The sequence below is a fragment of the Marmota marmota genome, unplaced genomic scaffold (assembly GCF_001458135.2).
Source record: "Marmota marmota marmota unplaced genomic scaffold, marMar, whole genome shotgun sequence".
NCBI classification, from domain to species: Eukaryota; Metazoa; Chordata; class Mammalia; order Rodentia; family Sciuridae; genus Marmota; species Marmota marmota.
In genome coordinates this window covers 1450165-1468570 of record NW_026000211.1, presented here as the reverse complement: position 1 = coordinate 1468570, position 18406 = coordinate 1450165, and the positions used below count along the sequence as shown (strand labels likewise).

Here is an 18406-nt window from a genome sequence, read left to right as displayed (position 1 = left end):
CCCCCAGAGCTAACCATATTTCATGGTAATCATTTTTTTGTTTTTCTTTATAGCTTTAATATTAATATGTATCCTTCTGTAACTTGACTTTGCTTATTTTCGAACATGATATAATTAGTATTATAATGGCTGAAGTATTTATTTTGCTTTTTTGCTTAACATTGTGCTTGAGAACCATTCTTTGTATATATGGCTGCATCTCATTTACTTTATTGCTCTACAGAATTCCATTGTGTGAATATACCTGTTTATTAGTTCTACTTTGGCTGACCATTTGAGTTATTTTTAATTTCATACTTTTTCAAATATTGCTGCTATAAACATTTTTATTCATATCTTCTGATGGCTTTGTGCAATTTGTTTCTGTAGGGTTTAAACCTAAGAGTGGAATTGCTAGGTCAGTGTATTGTTGACATTACTAGATGATTCAAAAATAGTTTTCCAAAAGTGTACCAGTTTGCACTCTCATCAGCAGTGTGTGACTTTACATTTGGTCTAGGTCTTTGCCAGCATCTGATAATTGCCAGGAATTCTAAATGTTTGTAAATCAGATGGATGTGTGTAACCATGTTATTAACCTTCTGACTTGTATTTTCCTGTTTACTCATAAGGTTGAGCTCCTTTTTTTTTTTTTATGCTTATTAGCCATATAGATTGATTTTTTGTGTGAAGTCCCTGTTTAAGTCTTTTGCCCAGTTTTTTGAAATTGGATAGACCTTTTGTTATTAGTTTATAGATCTTTATTTTGGAACTAGTTCTTTGATTATATTTGATAATTTTCCCCCTTTTTTGATTTTTCTTTTCACTCAATTTATGATTTCAAAAATTTGTTATGGAAAATTACAAACACGTAGAATAGAAAGGTGTAATGAATCCTCATGACCCAGTTTCAACAGTTACAAATTCATGGGCAATCTTGTTTCAGCTATATCCGCACTTTTCTTTTCCTTATTATTTTGAGTCAAAGCAGACATCATCTCGTTTGACCTGTAACTATTTCATAAAATAGGCTCTTTTGATACACCATTATTGCACTAAATAATTAAGAGTAATTTCTACTGTTGTCCAGTAGTCATGTGTAAGTTTTCTTTCCTCTCCCTTTTTCCCCCTAGCAATTATTGTACTTTTCTTTCTTTTTTTTTTAAGGAACAGTTATTCTTTTTTCAGTAGTCTAAATTTTGCTATTGTATTCTGTAGTGTAGTTTCAAAGGTGCCTCTGTCCTCTTAGATTATGTAAGTTTGTAGGGGCTTGATCACCTGTAGGATCTTTTTTGCTATAGTTCCCAGATGATAATGCATCCTTATATTAGACCATTCTTTCTCAAACTTGGAACTTAGATGAATAATTTATTTTAAGACTTGTTAATAGTTAACTAAATCTTAAGATGATTTTTAGGTCTGAATAAAAATATCTACAGCTTGTAAAACATTATTGTAATTATAACCATAATGCAGATATTATAAGGCAATACGATTGCCAGTGCTCTTGAATAGATTTTGGCCATTTCATTGGGTGTGGTTTCCCCTCTTTCATAATAGATACCAATCGTAATGCCAATTACAAACATAAGTAGAAGAAAGTTACAGTTTTCTTTTTTAAAAATTTCCTCCTTTTTTGTTTTGTTTGCTTTATTCAGTTTTATCAGAAATTTCTACTGTGTATGGTGGTAATCACATATGGTTGATGGTATGTAGTTTATACCAGAGTTGTTTTTGTTTTTTCTCATTTTTTAAACTAAAAATGAGTTTTTACCCTACATCTCTTGAGGGTGGAGGGTAGAAATGGATAATTAGAGAGTAATTTTTTTTTTTACTTTTCATAAATTTAAAAAACTTAGAAGGTGCTGAGTATGGTGACACATGCCTTTAATCCCAGTGGCTCATCACTGAAGCAAGAGGATTACAGATTCAAACTATTCAAAAATAGTCAGCAACTTAGTGAGGCCCTAAGCAACTTAGGGAGACCCTGTCTCAAAATAAAATATAAAAAGGGCTGGTGGTGTGGCTCAGTGTTTAAGCACCCCTGAGTTCGTCTCTGGTACCAAACAAACAAAAATCTTAAGGCAAACTTTGTATATTTTTGTGAAATAACCAGCTCTGTTAATTAGCTTTTTGTCGGACAAAATATCTGACAAGAACAACTTAGAGGACGAATGACTAATATTGGTTCACAGTTTCAGAGAGTCAGTCCATGGTCTGCTGGCTCCAAGGAAGAAACATGGCAGGGGAAAGCTTCTCGGCTCATAGTGGCCAGGAAATAGCAAGAGAGCGAGAAAGATGGAAAGACAGGAAGGGGTCAGGGACAAGAAATTATCCCCAAGACCATGTCCTTGGTGGCTTGCTTCCTCCAGCCACAATTCCTCCCCACAGTTATCAGTCAGTAGTTCATTCAAATTATTAATTGATTAAATGGATTAATCTACTGATGAGGTTACAACCTTCACAATACTACCATTGCCTAAAAATCCCTCCTCTGAACCTTGCTTCATTGGGGACCATGCTTTTTATACATATGCTTTTGGGGGGACATTCTAGATCCAAACCATAACACTGGCTTAAACTAAAGTAAGATTTGATTTTTCTAAAAGTAGACTGAAACAGTGTGAGTTAAAATAAAGTCTAAGACAAATTTGTACAAGATTTTGGGGAAAACTCAACTACTTTCTCTGCATGGCATATCATTTATATGATACGGGCTTAGCATTTATAAAATTATATGAATGTGATATTTGTTTCATAGGCCTATATGTTCATAAAAATGATATTTTGAAGTCAAAGTGAAGAATAAAATATATCTCTTTCCTGTTAATCCTGTTCTTGGTGTGTGTGTGTGTGTGTGTGTATGTATGTTTGCTTCTTCCTCTACAAATATTCATTTCTGGGAAGAATTTAAGCTCACATGATTTCTATTTTCCATAGAAATTCAATAGTGCTTGTCATTTTTGTGCATGCTCCCTAGAAACAGAAAAGGCTTGTTTACACGTGTAGAAATCCCCAAAATCAATGAAGTGTTCACTGCATTCCTGTGAACTCTTACAGAAAGAGGGGGCAAGGCAAGCATTAGGTCTCATCTCTAGTGTAAGATCAGATTGTACCTACAGAGCTCTTTCTCATTGGCTGAGCAGAAGAGTTAGAGAAAGGATTCTCTCACCTAGTTTTCTAGTTGAAGGGAGGAAAAACAATTTTCTCCTAGAGTTTTCCCAGAATGCTTTCAGTAAGACTTGATACTTTGTAATCACTTTCCTCACCATGAAGCCCAAGCAAAATTGTGAATATTTTAAGTTTCCTTTTGTGACATTTTATTTCTAAAGACTCGGTTTCTTTTTACTTCATTGATTTGTTACTTGAAGTGGATCATTTTCTCCTAGGTATTATCAGGACTTGTTTAGCTGGTTGTGATAAAAAGTCAGTAGGCTGAGTCTTGCAGCTCATCTTTAAACCACTCTACAAAATCTCTCGCTTGTTTTCCTGCCATTCACCATTCAGCAACACCTTGTTGAGAACTTTCCATCTAAGCCAGAGGAAGCAGGAGGATTATGTGTTCTCTATCCATGTTTTTACTTTTTTTTTTTTTTAAACCAACATCCTGAAATGAATTTGCCTTTGATTAAGTTAACTGTTTTTCTTGCACTATCCAGGACTTTTTATCTCTGAGATTTTTTGTTTATGTGTGATAAAATATGTGTAACATAATATTTACCATCTTAGTCATTTTTAAGTTTACAGTACATTGGCATTAAGTACATAGTTGTACAGCCATCATCACATCCATCTCCAGAACTTTTTCATCTTCTGTAACTGAAACTCCGTTCCTGTTGAACTTTCCCCGATTTCTAGACCTGGTAGCCATCATCCTATTTACTGTCTTCATGAGTTTAACTTCTTTGTGTACCTCTTATAAGTGAAATCATACAGTATTTATTCTTTTGTGATTTTACTTGGCATGATATCTTCAAAGTTTTTTTCACATTGTAGCTTGTACCAGAATTTCTTCTTTTCTGAGGCTGAGTAATATTCATTGTATAATAATTTCCTTACTATCTGAATAATGTTTCATTATATGTATAGATCACACATTCTAAAAATTTATTCATCCCTTGCTAGATACTTTTTGGCTATTGTGAATAATGCTGCTATGAAGATGGATAGTCAAATATCTGTTCAAGTTACTCCTTTCAATTTGGGATATGCAGAGAATTGAAGGTGGTGGTCATATGCCAATTCTATGTTTAATTTATATTTTGAGGAATCTCCATACTATTTTCTCCAGTGGATTTATCAATTTTTTCTCCTAGTAATTTACATACCAGTAATTCACAAATTTCAATTTTTCCACATCCCTGCCAATGCTTGTTATTTTTTGCTTTCTTTTTGTAATGGTCCTTCTAGTACATATGAAATAGTATCTCATTATGGGTTTGATTTGTTTTTACCTAGTTTTTAGTGATATTGAACATCTTTTCATGTGCTTATTGGCCGTTTGTGTTTTATCCTCAAAGAAATGTATAAACATGTATAGCAAGTTCTCTGCCCCTGTCCCCTTTGCTTTTAACCATCCATAAGAATTTTTTAAAAAATATTTATTTGTTTTTAAAAAATTCAAATTCATTATCCAGAAAAGATTAACAGTTTTATTTATTATTTTTATAAAGCTAAACTGCTAAAACATTGAAATATTTTGACTTGCATTAATGTTTTATGTTCCCACATTTATATTACTAATTCACACACAAAGGAAAATGGAGAAATTGCTAATACCTGATTTCTGTCACCTACTTTTCCACTTAAAATCATATACTTAGGTATCTTTTGACCCATGGGAAAAAATAACTAATGTTCTGAACTACCAATAACAGAAGAGAAAAAAAAATTTTTTTGAGAGTGAAATGTTTTTCATCGTAGTAAATCCATGTAGGTAATATGCTTAGCTGGATGTCTTTTCACATAATTGTTAAACATTTGGCATGAATTACACAGGTTTATGTCTTCATAAAGGCAAACCATGTAGACTTCATTTGTTTCAGACTCTTTGGGGTTCTTTGAGAGTTCATATGAATCTTGGGATGGAATTTTCTATTTCTGCAAAAAAAAAAATTGCTGAGGCTGGCTTTGAACTAATGATCCTCCTACCTCAGGCTCCCGAGCCACTGGGATTATAGGCATGCATTACCACACCAAGCTGTCATTGGGATTTTGATAGGCATAGCATAGAATCTGGAAATCCCCATGGATGATTATTTATTTATTTATTGGGGGACATGGTCTTGTAAGTTCCTGAGGAAGATCTTGAACTTGGGATCCTCCTGACTCAGCCTCCAGAGTTGCTGAGATTACAGACATGCACTACCATATTGGTATGTTGATATCTTAATATTAAAAATAAGTCTTACAGTCCGTGAATATGGGGTGTCTTTCCATTTATTGGTGCTTTTTTTCCAGCAATATTTTGCAGTTTCACTGCATAATTCTTTTGTCTTGATTTATTCCTAAGTACTTCATCCTCCTTAATGTTATTTTATTTTTTGTTATTGCTGTCATTATTCAGCATTTTATTCATGTTATAGAAATCTTTTAGGAGAAAAATGTCATGCAAATGGGCTAAAAAGTCTAAAGGAAATTAATCCACTTTATTCCATTTAAAATCTTAAAAAATATGAAAATTACTGTTACAAATAATCCAAACTCTTCAAAAAGCCGCTTTTAGACTCTTTCTTCCATCCTCCTCATAATACAGTTGTTTCAATCCAGGTCAGGACTCTTTCTGTACCTACATATTCCATTTAAATCACATTTCTGAGTCTACTTGGGGAAAAAAACCAAACAAACAAGCTACTGTTTGAAGGCATTTTCTGAAGTCTCTTACTGAAGCTGTTGGTGCATGGGCAGAGCAATCTGAGGAGGGACATTAATGAATCTTTCACTTAGGAGAAAGCCCACAGGCTTGGTGGTGTCATTTAAAAGCTTGTCCATCTGTTCAACCACACTCTTTTCACAGTTCTTCTCACAGAAGCTTAGAACCAATTCTTTAATTTGTTCAGCACACTGGGTATCCTTTCTTTCAGTTAAATTTAAAAGGCTTATAAAACCAAAAATTTCATTTTCATCTGCATCATCATCATCGATGTCTTCTGAAACATTTGTTTGCTTAATCACACTTCCAATATGGTTCTGTTGAATTAAGAGATCTGTTAGTTCTGCAGTGTTCGCAGGAGCCTTTAGGAAAAGCTGCTGCAGTAATTTCTTAATTCCGTCATAATTATTATCTGAGATGGAATAAGCTTCAAATTCAATATTCACTTCCTCGTCAAGGACCTCGTCTTCATCCTCTTCTTCGACATTATCGTCTTCGTCTTCATCCTCGACTAAGGCCTCGTTTGGCCCCGGGTGCCGTGCTGCCGTCCTTGATATTTTAAATGGGATTATTTTTTTAAATTTTCATTTTGGGTTTTTATTGTTAGTGTATAGAAATTCAACAGATTTTTGTGTGTTGATTTTGATCCTGCTTCTTTGTGGCTTTTTGTTTGTTTTTGGTTACTGGGGATTGAATCCAGGGCACTCAAACAATGAGCCACATCCTCAGTCCTTTTTTGTATTTTATTTGGAGATGGGTCTCGCTGAGTTGCTTAGGGCCTCACTAAATTGCTGAGGCTGGCTTTGAACTCACTGTCATCCTGCCTCACCATCTCTGAGCTGCTGGGATTACAGGTTTGTGCCACTGCATCCAGCCGCTGTTTTTTTATATTATAGTTCCAATAGGGGTTTTTTTTGTTTGTGTGTGTGGAATCTTTATGATTTTCTACACATATCCTCTGTTACCCACAAATAGGTAATTTTATTTCTCCCCTTTTGGATAGCTTTTGTTGTTTTTTTCTTGTGTGTGTGTGTGTGTGTGTGTGTGTGTGTGTGTGAGAGAGAGAGAGAGAGAGAGAGAGAGAGAGAGAGAGAGAGATGAGAGATACATACATACATACTACCACTGAGTTACATCTCATCCATTTTATTTTTTGTGACAGGATACCAATCGCACACATGAGCTTTAAATTTGTAATCCCCTACCTCAACCTCCTGAGTTGCTGGGATTTCAGGTGTGTGCCATTGCACCTGGCCCTTTTTTTCTTTTTCTTACCTAATTGTTCTGGGTAGAATTTCTAATACTCTGTTGAAAAAAGAGAGTGTAGTAGATATCTTGTCTTGTTCCTAATCTTATAAGAAAAGGTTTCAGTCTTTGACTACTGAGTATGATGTTAGCTATGGGTTTTTCACATAGTCTTTATTTTCAGGTATTTTTCTTCTGTTAATTTGTTAAGTGTTTTAATCATGAAAGGTTAATTTTGTGAAATGCTTTTTCCTTCATCACTTCTTATGGTCATGTGATTTTTTTTCACCTTTATTTTGTTAATGTGGTAAAACATTGATTTTTGCATGCATGCTGAACCTTTTTGAATCCCAGGAACAAATCCTACTTAGTATTGTGATGATCCTTTTTTTTTTTTTTTTTGGTGGTGTTGGGGCTTGAACCTAGGGCCTTATACATGAGAGGCAAACACTCTACCAACTGAGCTATATCCCCACCCCATGGTAATCCTTTTAATATGTTGCTGAATTTTGTTTGCTTTTATTTTGTTGAGGATTTTCTTTTTTTCTTGGGTACCAGGGATTGAACTCATGTGCCCTTGACCACTGAGCCACATCCCCAGTTGTATTTTGTATTTTATTTAGAAACAGGGTTTCACTGAGTTGCTTAGTGCCTCGCTTTTGCTGAGGCAGGCTTTGAACTAGCGATCCTCCTGCCTCAGCCTTCGAGCCACTGCGATTACCGGTGTGTGCCACTGTGCCTGGCTTATTGAGGACTTTGTATTGTGATATTCAGAAGGGATATCGATAATTTTCTTCTACTGCCATCTGGTTTTGGTATCAAAGTGGTGTGGGCCTTATAGAGTATGTTAGAAACTGTTCACTTCTTTTCATTTTTGGGGGAGTAGTTTGAGAAAGATTGGTGTTGATTCTTTAAATGGTAGAATTTATCAATGAAGTTATATGGTCCAGGGCTTTTCTTTTATTAGGAAGTTCTCAATTAACTGATTCAATCTCCTGTCTAAAAATAGATTAGTCAAATTTTCTATTTCTTTATGATTCACTTTGGTATTTTGTATTTCTAGGAATCAGTCCTTTCCATCTAAGTTATTCATTGTATTGCAAAGGTTATTTTTAGAAGCATATTTTCTAAGTGATATTTAGAAGAGGCATAGAGTGCATTGTAGTTGTATACCTTACGATGTTATCATTGTTCTTTTGTATATCATTTTTGCTTTGTAATTCTACCAGTAACCCTTTGAATAAACAATACAGCTGTTAGTCCTATTTTATAGATGAATCTGAAGCTCCGTGATACTTAGGTGACATAGCTATACAAACCATAGAACTTTAAACTTAAACAAATCTTCTTGATGGGAATATGCAGAAAATATAAAAGTTGTTCTCAGACGTGAAGGAGCTTTTTAGAGTTTGGGAAATGTGAGATTTGGGGGTTTATCACAATGGAGCAGTTTTTTAAAATAGGTTGAAAAATACCACGACATCATCTTTCATTCTTGAGCTTCCTTATTTTTAGTTATTTAAAAATGGTAAATATTTTTATTACTATCTAAAGTATTTGTAGAAAAATATCATGCAAAAATATTAGGTTAAAAATGTGAATCTTCAACTTAGGTGTTCAGAACAGTACATTTCCTTTAATAAATGATTTGTTTAAGTATAGTACTGCAAAGGTTTTCAATGTCTGAGGATTCTACCCATATTTTCAGTTAAAATTCTAAGATCGTTTGTTAAAGCTCTGAAAATTTGAGTTATTTATTTGCTCATTGATCAAGAATATTGTCCTTTGCCCAACATAATTTTATTACTACTATTTTCAGTTTCTTATTTTTCTGTGGCTTTATATTACAGTTTATAACACTAAAGAATTATTGTTTATATTTCAGGTTCCTAGAAGCCAAACAAAACTGGCAATAATGCTTGAAAAATTAGGAATGGATTATGATGGACGACCTCATAGTGGTCTTGATGACTCTAAGAACATAGCACGAATAGCAGTGCGAATGCTTCAAGATGGATGTGAACTCCGAATCAATGAGAAAATGCATTCAGGACAACTAATGAGTGTGTCCTCTTCCTTACCAATAGAGGGCACTCCAGCTCCACAAATGCCACATTTTAGAAAGTAATAGCATTTTGTCTGGGGATCATTCTAACTGGAGTTGCTACAAAAGAGGTAGCAGATGGATGCTCATTGACTGCGGTGCAAACTTCAAGCACCTTAAACATGAAAAATCTTTGTTACAATTATATGTATATATATTATGTATGTGAACAGATTTTGTGGGAGGGCATATTGAATTCTTTCTCACCAGCACTTTTGATATGAGCAGTATTTGTTACACAGTAATGTTCTGCTTATAACTAAATTTTTTAAATTGTCCAAGATTTTAAGGTGTCCAAGATGTACTCTTTTTGATTTTAAAATGCAAAATTTTATTGACTCTTCCCTTAAATGTCATATTTTATTGATGTTGAGATATAGAATGTATTTCTGAATTAACATCATTTCATTAAATCATTCTTAAAATGCCAAAAAAAATTGAAAGGTAGGCCTATATTAACCTTTGGGTTTTATAAATATAGTCCTCTTGACTTTTGAAGTTTATATATGAAGTTCAACTACAGTCCTCTCTCAGTACTCTTGGGTTTAGTTCCAGGACCCGGTGTGGATACCTCAAGTCACTTACATAAAACGGCATAGTATTTACATATAACCTACATACGTCCTCCCATATACTTTAAATCATCTCTCATTTATCATACCTAATAAATATAATTACTATATAAATAGTTGCTGTACTGTATTGTTTAGGGAATAATGACAAGGAAAAAAGTTTATTCTGATACAAACAGTGTAGACTAACCTACATAGTATAGGAACAAGATGCGGGACAAGCAATGACCAAACAACATGTGCTGGAGAGAAACTAAGCATCTGTGGAGGGGCAGGCTGCAGCAGGGTGTGCTCGCACATCACTTTTTTGTGTGTGAAGATTCATGATAGTGCTGGATATGTGGAAAATTCAAGTTTTGCTTTGTGGAAAATTTTCCCCCAAATATCTTCAGTCTATTGTTGGTTGAATCTACAGATGTGGATCCCAGACTGGATATATGGCGAGTTTCGTAAAAATATTTGGTGTACATATCTGCTTTTTTTTCTGACTTATAATTGCAAAACTTGAGATGGATTATAGGGTTAAAAATTAAGTTACTAAAGAGATTAATGAAAAGTAAAAATGAATACTATTTCATAGGGCTGTTGCTCAAACTTTATAAAATAATGAGTTCTTTTGGATTTGATTGATTAGTTCCCTTCCCTCTTATGACATATTTGCCCTAATTCTTAAATCTAAGATGCCACACTTAGAAGTAGACATTTAATATTACATTTGTATTTAGTTTTATAAATGAGGTTAAAGTCAAATAATGTTTCCTACCATATCTTATGCTTTTATTTTTAAAACCTCCATTGGCCACTAGTGTTGTTTAGTTAATATATTCTTGATTGTCAGACTTCACTTAATATATGACCACTAGATATTGAGTAGTTCTTAATTCTAAAAACAAAGATGGCTTTTGGATTAGTAAAGTTGATAAAATAAGACTCTTATTAGAGACTAAAATATGTATTTTTAAGAATTAAATTTCCTGTGGCTTTCTCATGGACATTGCTTGCTTTTCTTTTACCTTATAATACTTGTGATTCTACTTTAGTGATTTGTGTATTGTAATCAAATGAATTAGCAAAGATTTCCTGACACTGATGCATAGAAGAAAAATATGAAAGTAGATACTTTCTTGGCATGAGAATTTTCTACACAGGGTTGTGGTTTTCTTATTTGACCCAATGAAGTTCTGCCTTTGAGCAATAATGATGTAATAATGAACAATATTGTGTAGGTAATATAAGGCACAGAGAATGAATGTCCTTAGATAAAACTTATGGATTATAGTAAAACAGTGAATCCAGGAGTTTTAAGTTTACAGTAAACTCTATGAGTGAGAGGGATATATAAAGTATCCTAACAGTTTTAAATAATTTCCTCCAAATTCTTACTGTGCCAGGACAAAGGAGTAGAATATAGCAAGTCATTGTTGAGTTGATTCTGGATGCCAGGAGGCCTACTAGATATATTCCTTAGGTGATTCTTCTACATAGCCACCTTACTAGAGGATCAAATACATGCCCTAGTAAAACTAATTGCTTCCCACCTACTTCCATAATTGCTTAGGAATAGATGAAACTACAATTAGAAAATCTTAGAATGGCAAGGAAATATTAATTGCCCTTTTACTTTTTTATATCAAGTTGTTTATTTATTCTTGCCAAGTACCCAAGTACTGAAAAACTCATTTTTTTTGAAGAACTTCACTATTATAAATTCTCAGTACCCTTTTGGCTCAACCAAATATTTTACTGTCTTAATTTCTTTTTTTAAAAAACAAATTTATTAGTGCATTATAGTTGTACATAATAGTGGGTTTCATTTTGATATTCATAAATGCATATAATATAGTTTATTCTGTCTCAATCCTCAGTACTTGCTGTTTCCCTTCCCTCCAACCTCCCCAATCGTGTTCTCTTTATTTATTTTTAATTGGTACATTATAGTTATATAAAATTGGAATGCATTGTAATATATTCATACCTGCATATGACAGTTTGATTGACCTCATTTCCGTTTTTTTTTAACTAACTGCTGAGTCTTTGCTCCCTCCCCTTCAATATGATTTGGGATTCTGAGATGAATCAGGTCTGTTCTAATGAAATGATCTTAAACATTAGGAGTACTGCTTTTTTGCTTTTTGATTATTGTTGTGTTGTGTTGTCTTTAAGGTATAGAGTACAGATAATTCTTACAAGGAAAACACTTAAGAGATTAATGCCATTCTAGTGTCTCAGTCAAGATAATACTTGCTAATACTTTCTTGTTAATGTCAATATTATGAACATTAATATTCTTTGCAAACAATCCTTTTGTTTTTTATTAATCATTAGTTATGCTAATTTTCTTGTTTTTTTTATGTTTCACTTGCTCTGACACAATGACATTGGATTTCTGCTTTATTTTTTTCAAATTCAGTTGTGAGAACCAACTGAAGTATATACTGGAGCACTGTATTTCGCCTAGTTTTTGGGTCTGTTCTGTGTTTTTTAGATAAAAATACTTAACATTTTGCTCTGAAAAATATTTTTTTTTTATTAGATCAAGCAGAAAAAGAAAAAGATTTTTTTTTTTTTTGATGTGTCTTTTCTGCTTTAAGAAAGACCTGTTTGACCTTTCTGATAGGGACAGGTTTCTTTAACCTGGATTGAAATTAAAACCACAGGAGTTACTAACATGTAAGGAAGATGCCATCTCTTGAGATTAGTTTATTTCCGTGTATATTTTTAACAAATGGGACCAGTTGACCTTTTATAGATCATCCTGAATATCATCTCCCAAATGATAGTGCTAAGCAGTAATTTGGAGGAAAGGGGAAGAACTGGTAGTAAAATTCCTGGGGAGGGGAGGAAAGGTAAATGGTCAATATAAATAATGCATGTTTGGCCTAAGCTATAGGTGGAGGCAATCAAGAAACCACTTGTCTCATGGATGAATGCCTGTGTGTGTGTGTATGGTAAAAATCTGAGAAGAATATATTGTGCTTGGAAGGAAGACCTATTTCTATGCTTCTGTAGAGAAGTATAAGCTACTTGAGGGCAGTGACTACAACTTGTAACATTTTTTATTCCAACAATATATAATAAAATGTTTTGTATAGTTGAGTGTGGTTTTGATAAATAATTGAAATTAAGTCTTTTTATTTTCTAGTATATTTAGTTTTCTCTTTCTTTTGTACCACTGACCTATATTTCAGATCTCCCTGCTCCCATGAAACTTCCTAAGAATAGATTTGTTAATATAGAGCAAGGATTAGAGAACTCATCTATGAGCCAGATCTGGCCTGTTGTCCGTTTTTTTTTTTTTGTTTGTTTGTTTGTTTGTTTTTTATGGCATAGAAACTATGGTTTTTGAATTTTTAATGAAATCAAAAGAATACGTAGCATGAAAATATGAAATTAAATTTCACTTTTGTACGTAAAGTTTCATTGGAACAGAACTACCATTCTCATTTGTTTGCATGTTATTTGGGGCTGTTTTTGTGGTACAGTGGCAAAGTTGAATTGTTACTAGTAAAACCATCAGGCCAGCAAGGCTTAGACTATTACTTTTAGACCTCTACAGAAAAAGTTTGCTTATCCCTACCTTTCTGATCTCAAGCAATATATAAGTTCCATCAATTAGTAAGAAATTGGTAAGATAACCTAGAGCAGAATGTTGAGCTATGATAATATTTATTGAACACTCAGTTTCAAACTCAGTCTGACTGGTGCTTCTGTGCTTTACCCCTATACTAGGCTACCTCTTGTAGACATAAGCGCATTTGATAATTTAAGAACAGATGGGTTGTCTTACATAATACCAACATCTTCCTGTTGCTAGACATTTGCAGTGTTTGTATTAAATATTACATTAGGAAATAATTTGATGTTCATTCTTTGTGTGAAATGTAAAATAACTGTTCACATCAGATGTAATAGGCTCTGAAGCTTTTGGAGGATGGGAATAGGTGGGAAAGAAAACGGATTTTTAAAATTTTTCCAGTGTTTGTAGGGTTAGAAATGTTATTGTGAGTCAATAATGGGACAGAAGCAAAAAAGATTTCAGTTGCAGTGTAGTAATCCCTATATAGTATCTTTGGGAGATTGATTCCAGGAGCATTACAGATAAACAACTGAGGATGCTACTACAGTCTTTTGTATTAATGGTGTACTATCTGCATAGAAGCTGTTTGCATCCTCTCATAAACTTTAAATTTTCTTTAGATTACTTTATAGTAAATACCTAAGGTAAATGCTATAAGTTCAGTACAGATGCAATTTTCACTAATTTCAGTCTGGTTGGTTGAATTCTACAGATGTAGAACCCAACTAGTTGTTTTCCTGGATTCTGTATTAAGATAGGTGAGGGACTAATGATTCTAAGGCTTTAGACATGGTTTGCTTTTGTACTTCCAAATGTCTGTTCTCCAGATAAATTTTTTTAGTTTTTCTGGAGTGAATAGTGATTGATCATTGTAGTGTCATGTAATAGTATGATCAATAACAATCTTAGGCTATAACTCCTTTCCTATTTAATTGAGCGAAGAGAACAAAGTAGTGTATGATTTTTCTCCATGCTAGTATATTGAGTTGCAACATAGCTAGTTATGGCAGAGGTCACACATTGAACCTTTTCCCTTCAAATGGCTATTTTTACTTGCTGAATGTGTTCCTTTGAATAGAAATCTGTTTTCCCTTTGGTTTTGGTTATGTAAGTGGGACCATGACTATCACAATTACATAGGCTTGAAACCTTGGAATTATTCATGGTCCTCTCTCCCCAAGTTAGCATAATGTCCATTGATTATTTTTCAGTCATATTATCCTTGCATCAGTATTTATATCTTAGATACCCCAGACTTTTGCTAAAATTTAGTTGGCTGTTCTCTGCTATTGTCTTAATTTTTCTCACCCATTGTCCGTCTTAGTTCACTTTATGATGCTATAACAGAATACCATGGACTGGGTAAATTATGAAGAACAGAGATTGATCTCTCCAATTTTGGAAACTGGAAAGTTCAGTATAAAGGGGGTAATATCTGGCAACGGCCTTTTTGCAGCAACAGCATGGGAGAGGGCATCATATGGCAAGAGAATGTAACAATGTGCCAGCTTAGGCCTATTCCTGTTAGAAAGCCATTCATTCTGTGATCACCCATGGAATTCCCTGAGCCCCCATTACCTCATGTAACTGTAAGTACCTCCCAAAGACCCCAACTCCAAATATCATCCGCATATTCGGAGGTTAAGTTTCCAGCACATGAATTTGGGTGGACACATTTAAACCATAGCACTCTCTTCCTATATGCTCCAGTCATAGATCTTCCTAAAATGTTTTGCACATTGATCTCAGAAACTCATTTCTCACAGAATAAAAACCAACAACACTCCCTTGGCCTTTAAGACCCTCCACACTGTGGTTTCTTATTATTTTCCAACTTTTACAGTTGCTGTGAGTTGTGAACTAATTGCATTCTCCTAACCATCACATGTGCATACACATTCACCATTCTACTTCTGTGTCCAGGAAATGAGTCCATAAGCTTTTCTCTTGATTCCAATTTTTAAAAGTTCTGCTTTGATTCTAGTCTTTTCTTCCCAGAGTACCCTGCCCTTTGGCAACATATCCAATACTCCTTGCACTTTTGATGAACTTATTGGGTTCTTAATTTCTGCTACAGAGATTAAAATTTTCTGGGATCTTTTTTTCTCCTCCCAACAATAGTGCTAATTCTTCAAGCATATTCTTACATGTTGTATCCCCAGAACCTAACATATGAGGTGTTCAATGAAAACTAGTGATGGTAAAATATATTTCATAATGTCAATACTTTTCCAAATGTTTTATAAAGTAGAAAGCATATGTCTTGACCATACATTTTTAGAAGCTCCAACTGAGGAACAGAAATCTTGAATCCCTGTCTGTGCATGGCTTTCCCTCTAGGTGCCAGAAAAGGCAAACAAATGTTCAGCTCTCCTTCCCAGTTGTTCAGTCTGTGTGCTCCAAGTATCTTTGGCCTTGAAAAGGGTCATTTGCTTGCTTTTCTCTGTCTAGAGTAGTGATTTTCAAACTTCTTTGCACAAATACTTCCTAATAATTTAAAGAAAAAAAATTTACAAGGCAGCCGTATGCTTTATTCCATTATACATTTAAAGCTATTTCTAAGTTAAAATATTGGCAAAAGATATAATATCCAGCTTAGTGTAAATATTGACATTTTAAAACAAAACATGCATCAGTTATATGTTTAGGGAGTCTGAATACCATAGAAATGTAATGCCATTACCCATATAGAAAGAGCTACATTTAGAATTTTACATCTTTCCATTTTCTTTTTGTATTTTTCATTGCAAGTTCCCCACAAGATTTTGTCTAAATGAAATATGGGGAAAACCATTGTAATGCCTTTGTGGAACCTGCAAAAATCAAGTGGTGAAAATGTGGTGTCATTTTGAAAATATAACTTTTTTTAAAAGTGTGTTTTAGTTTGTACTATCACACAAAAGGACAAAAGTAAAGGTGGCAAAACTTGTACAAACTGACCATTTACACTTAGAAAGTCCCAAGGCAGTCACTTTGTAGTCACCATCAACCCCTGCTATCCCCAGAGAAGCCTAGAGCTTTCAGCTCCTGTGTTTGAGATGGGCACTGGACCAGAAGACAGGGGCCAGTTCCATTAGATTCAGTTGGGTTTCTCCTGGAGGTTGTTGTCATAGGATTTTTAAATATATTTTTATTCCTGAAAGTCATTTTGATCATTCTACCATACATCTATGCAAGAAAAGTACATATATCAAAAATTTTAAATTTCTCTATTGTGACCTTAAGACTTCATTCACTTTCTTCTATTTTGTTATTAAAATTGTTGTAAATAACAGATCAAAATATAAATATGTTTTTGATACTTGTTAAATGAAATGTAAAAGTTTTGGAAATACTTTAATGCTATTATTTTTTCTTCCAATTAAGTTATATAACCTCTGATAAATATGACATTGCTAGAATGAAAGAGTGTCAATTCTTCTGTTCTTTATTTCTTTTATAAAAGCTGAAAGTATCCCCTACATGAAGAGGAATGGAAGTAATTTACTAAAGCAGTTCTTTAAATTCCATGCCAAAGGTCACACTGTGATTTGTCTTAAAAATGATTTTTTAAAAAAATAATCCTCCAGCTCACAACACAATTAGGTTTCTGATCATTTTTGTTGTTGTTGTTGAATACATGTTGGAAGTCTGAAATTTAAAGGTGTTAACAAATTTAGAATTATTCATTCTCACATTTGGGGATGCACGCTTACTGGGTTTTGCCAAGACTATCTAGTAGTGATTAGTAATTGAATCTATTACTTTTTTAACTTAAAAAAATTGGACTGATTTTGTCAGGAAAAGTCTTGATTTGAAAATTCAAATACTATGTTCATGAATTTTTTTCTTTTTCTTGCTCTAATTAGTTATACATGATAGTAGATGCATTTTAACACATCATACATAAATGGAGTATAACTTCTCATCTGGATGTACATGTTGTAGAATCATATCGATCATGTAATCATATATATACACATATATATGCACACATATACACACACACATACATACACACACACATAGGGTAATACTGTCTGTTTTATTCTACTACTATTTCTACCCCCATACCTCCTCCCCTCCCTTTACTCCTCTTTGCCTAATCCAAAGTACCTCTGTTTTTCCCTAGTCCCTCCCCTTAATGTGAATTAGCATCCGCATATCAGAGAAAACATTTGGCCTTTGGTTTTGGGGGATTGGCTTACTTCTCAGGATTTCTCCAGCTTATTAGTTCATTTTTCCAGCTTCATCCATTTACCTGAAAAATGCCATAATCTCATTCTTTAAGGCTGAGTGATATTCCATTGTGTATATACACCACATTTTCTTTATTCATCTGTTGAAGGGCATCTAGGTTTCTTCCATGGTTTGGCTATTGTGAATTGAGCTGCTGTAAACATTGATGTGGCTGTGTCACTTTAGTATGCTGAGTTTAAGTCCTTTGGGTATAAACCGAGGAGTGGGATAGCTGGGTATGTTAATGAATTTTGAAGACGATTATAAAAAATCCTCTTCTAAAGGATTACTAGAAACAGTCAAGATTTTAAATATTGTAGATTTTACATAATAAAAGAACCCTAAGATCAATCAATATGCTATTTTTCATTATTTAACTTGTAATAAATCATAGTCATCTTTGTTTAATTTATTTAGGAAGAAATTAGGTTGGTAAAGACAAGATATTTTTTCAGTAAAGGTGTGTACATATATTGAACTAAGGTGTTTGGTAGAATCAGCAATCAGAAAGTAAAAGTTTTACTCATAGGATCAGACTGTTACATACTGCTAAAAACTGTCAGGTGGAGTCTAATTTGGTTTCTGCTGTAGTTGTATTTCATAAGATGTAAGTAAATCAATATTTGCATTTGGAGTGCAGGTTTCATGATAGGACTAAAAATTTTCTCTATAGGTTTTATTAAGTACATCATAAAAATTTTGGTGTACCTAAAAATATCACAAGTTACAATTAAAATAATAAACATAAAGTAGGTATGGTGGTGCACACCTATAATTGGGATGCTGAAGCAGGAGGCTCAGGTCCAAGGCTTGCCTGGGCAATTTAGCAAGAACCTGCC

At 33.7% G+C, this 18406-nt stretch overlaps 2 protein-coding genes across 4 annotated transcripts in view; one reads left to right on the top strand and one right to left on the bottom strand.

Moving 5' to 3' along the window:
- Positions 1-15228, top strand: part of Eri1 (exoribonuclease 1) — a 29861-nt gene extending 14633 nt beyond the window's left edge. For 2 of the 3 annotated variants that reach the window (XM_048791787.1, XM_048791788.1), the window contains one exon: positions 8982-15228. In XM_048791787.1, the coding sequence (XP_048647744.1) occupies positions 8982-9224 (243 nt within the window). In that variant the 3' untranslated portion in view covers positions 9225-15228. The remainder of the gene's footprint in view (positions 1-8981) is intronic. The other variant, XM_015486024.2, reaches the window with a different exon arrangement.
- LOC107142524 (BRCA2 and CDKN1A-interacting protein-like) lies at positions 5860-8579 on the bottom strand. The gene is made up of 2 exons (XM_048791780.1): positions 8572-8579; positions 5860-6400 (listed from the first exon to the last, which is right to left on the bottom strand). Exons 1-2 carry the CDS (start codon positions 8577-8579, stop codon positions 5860-5862), a joined length of 549 nt encoding a protein of 182 aa, XP_048647737.1.
- Positions 15229-18406: the final 3178 nt, after the last annotated feature.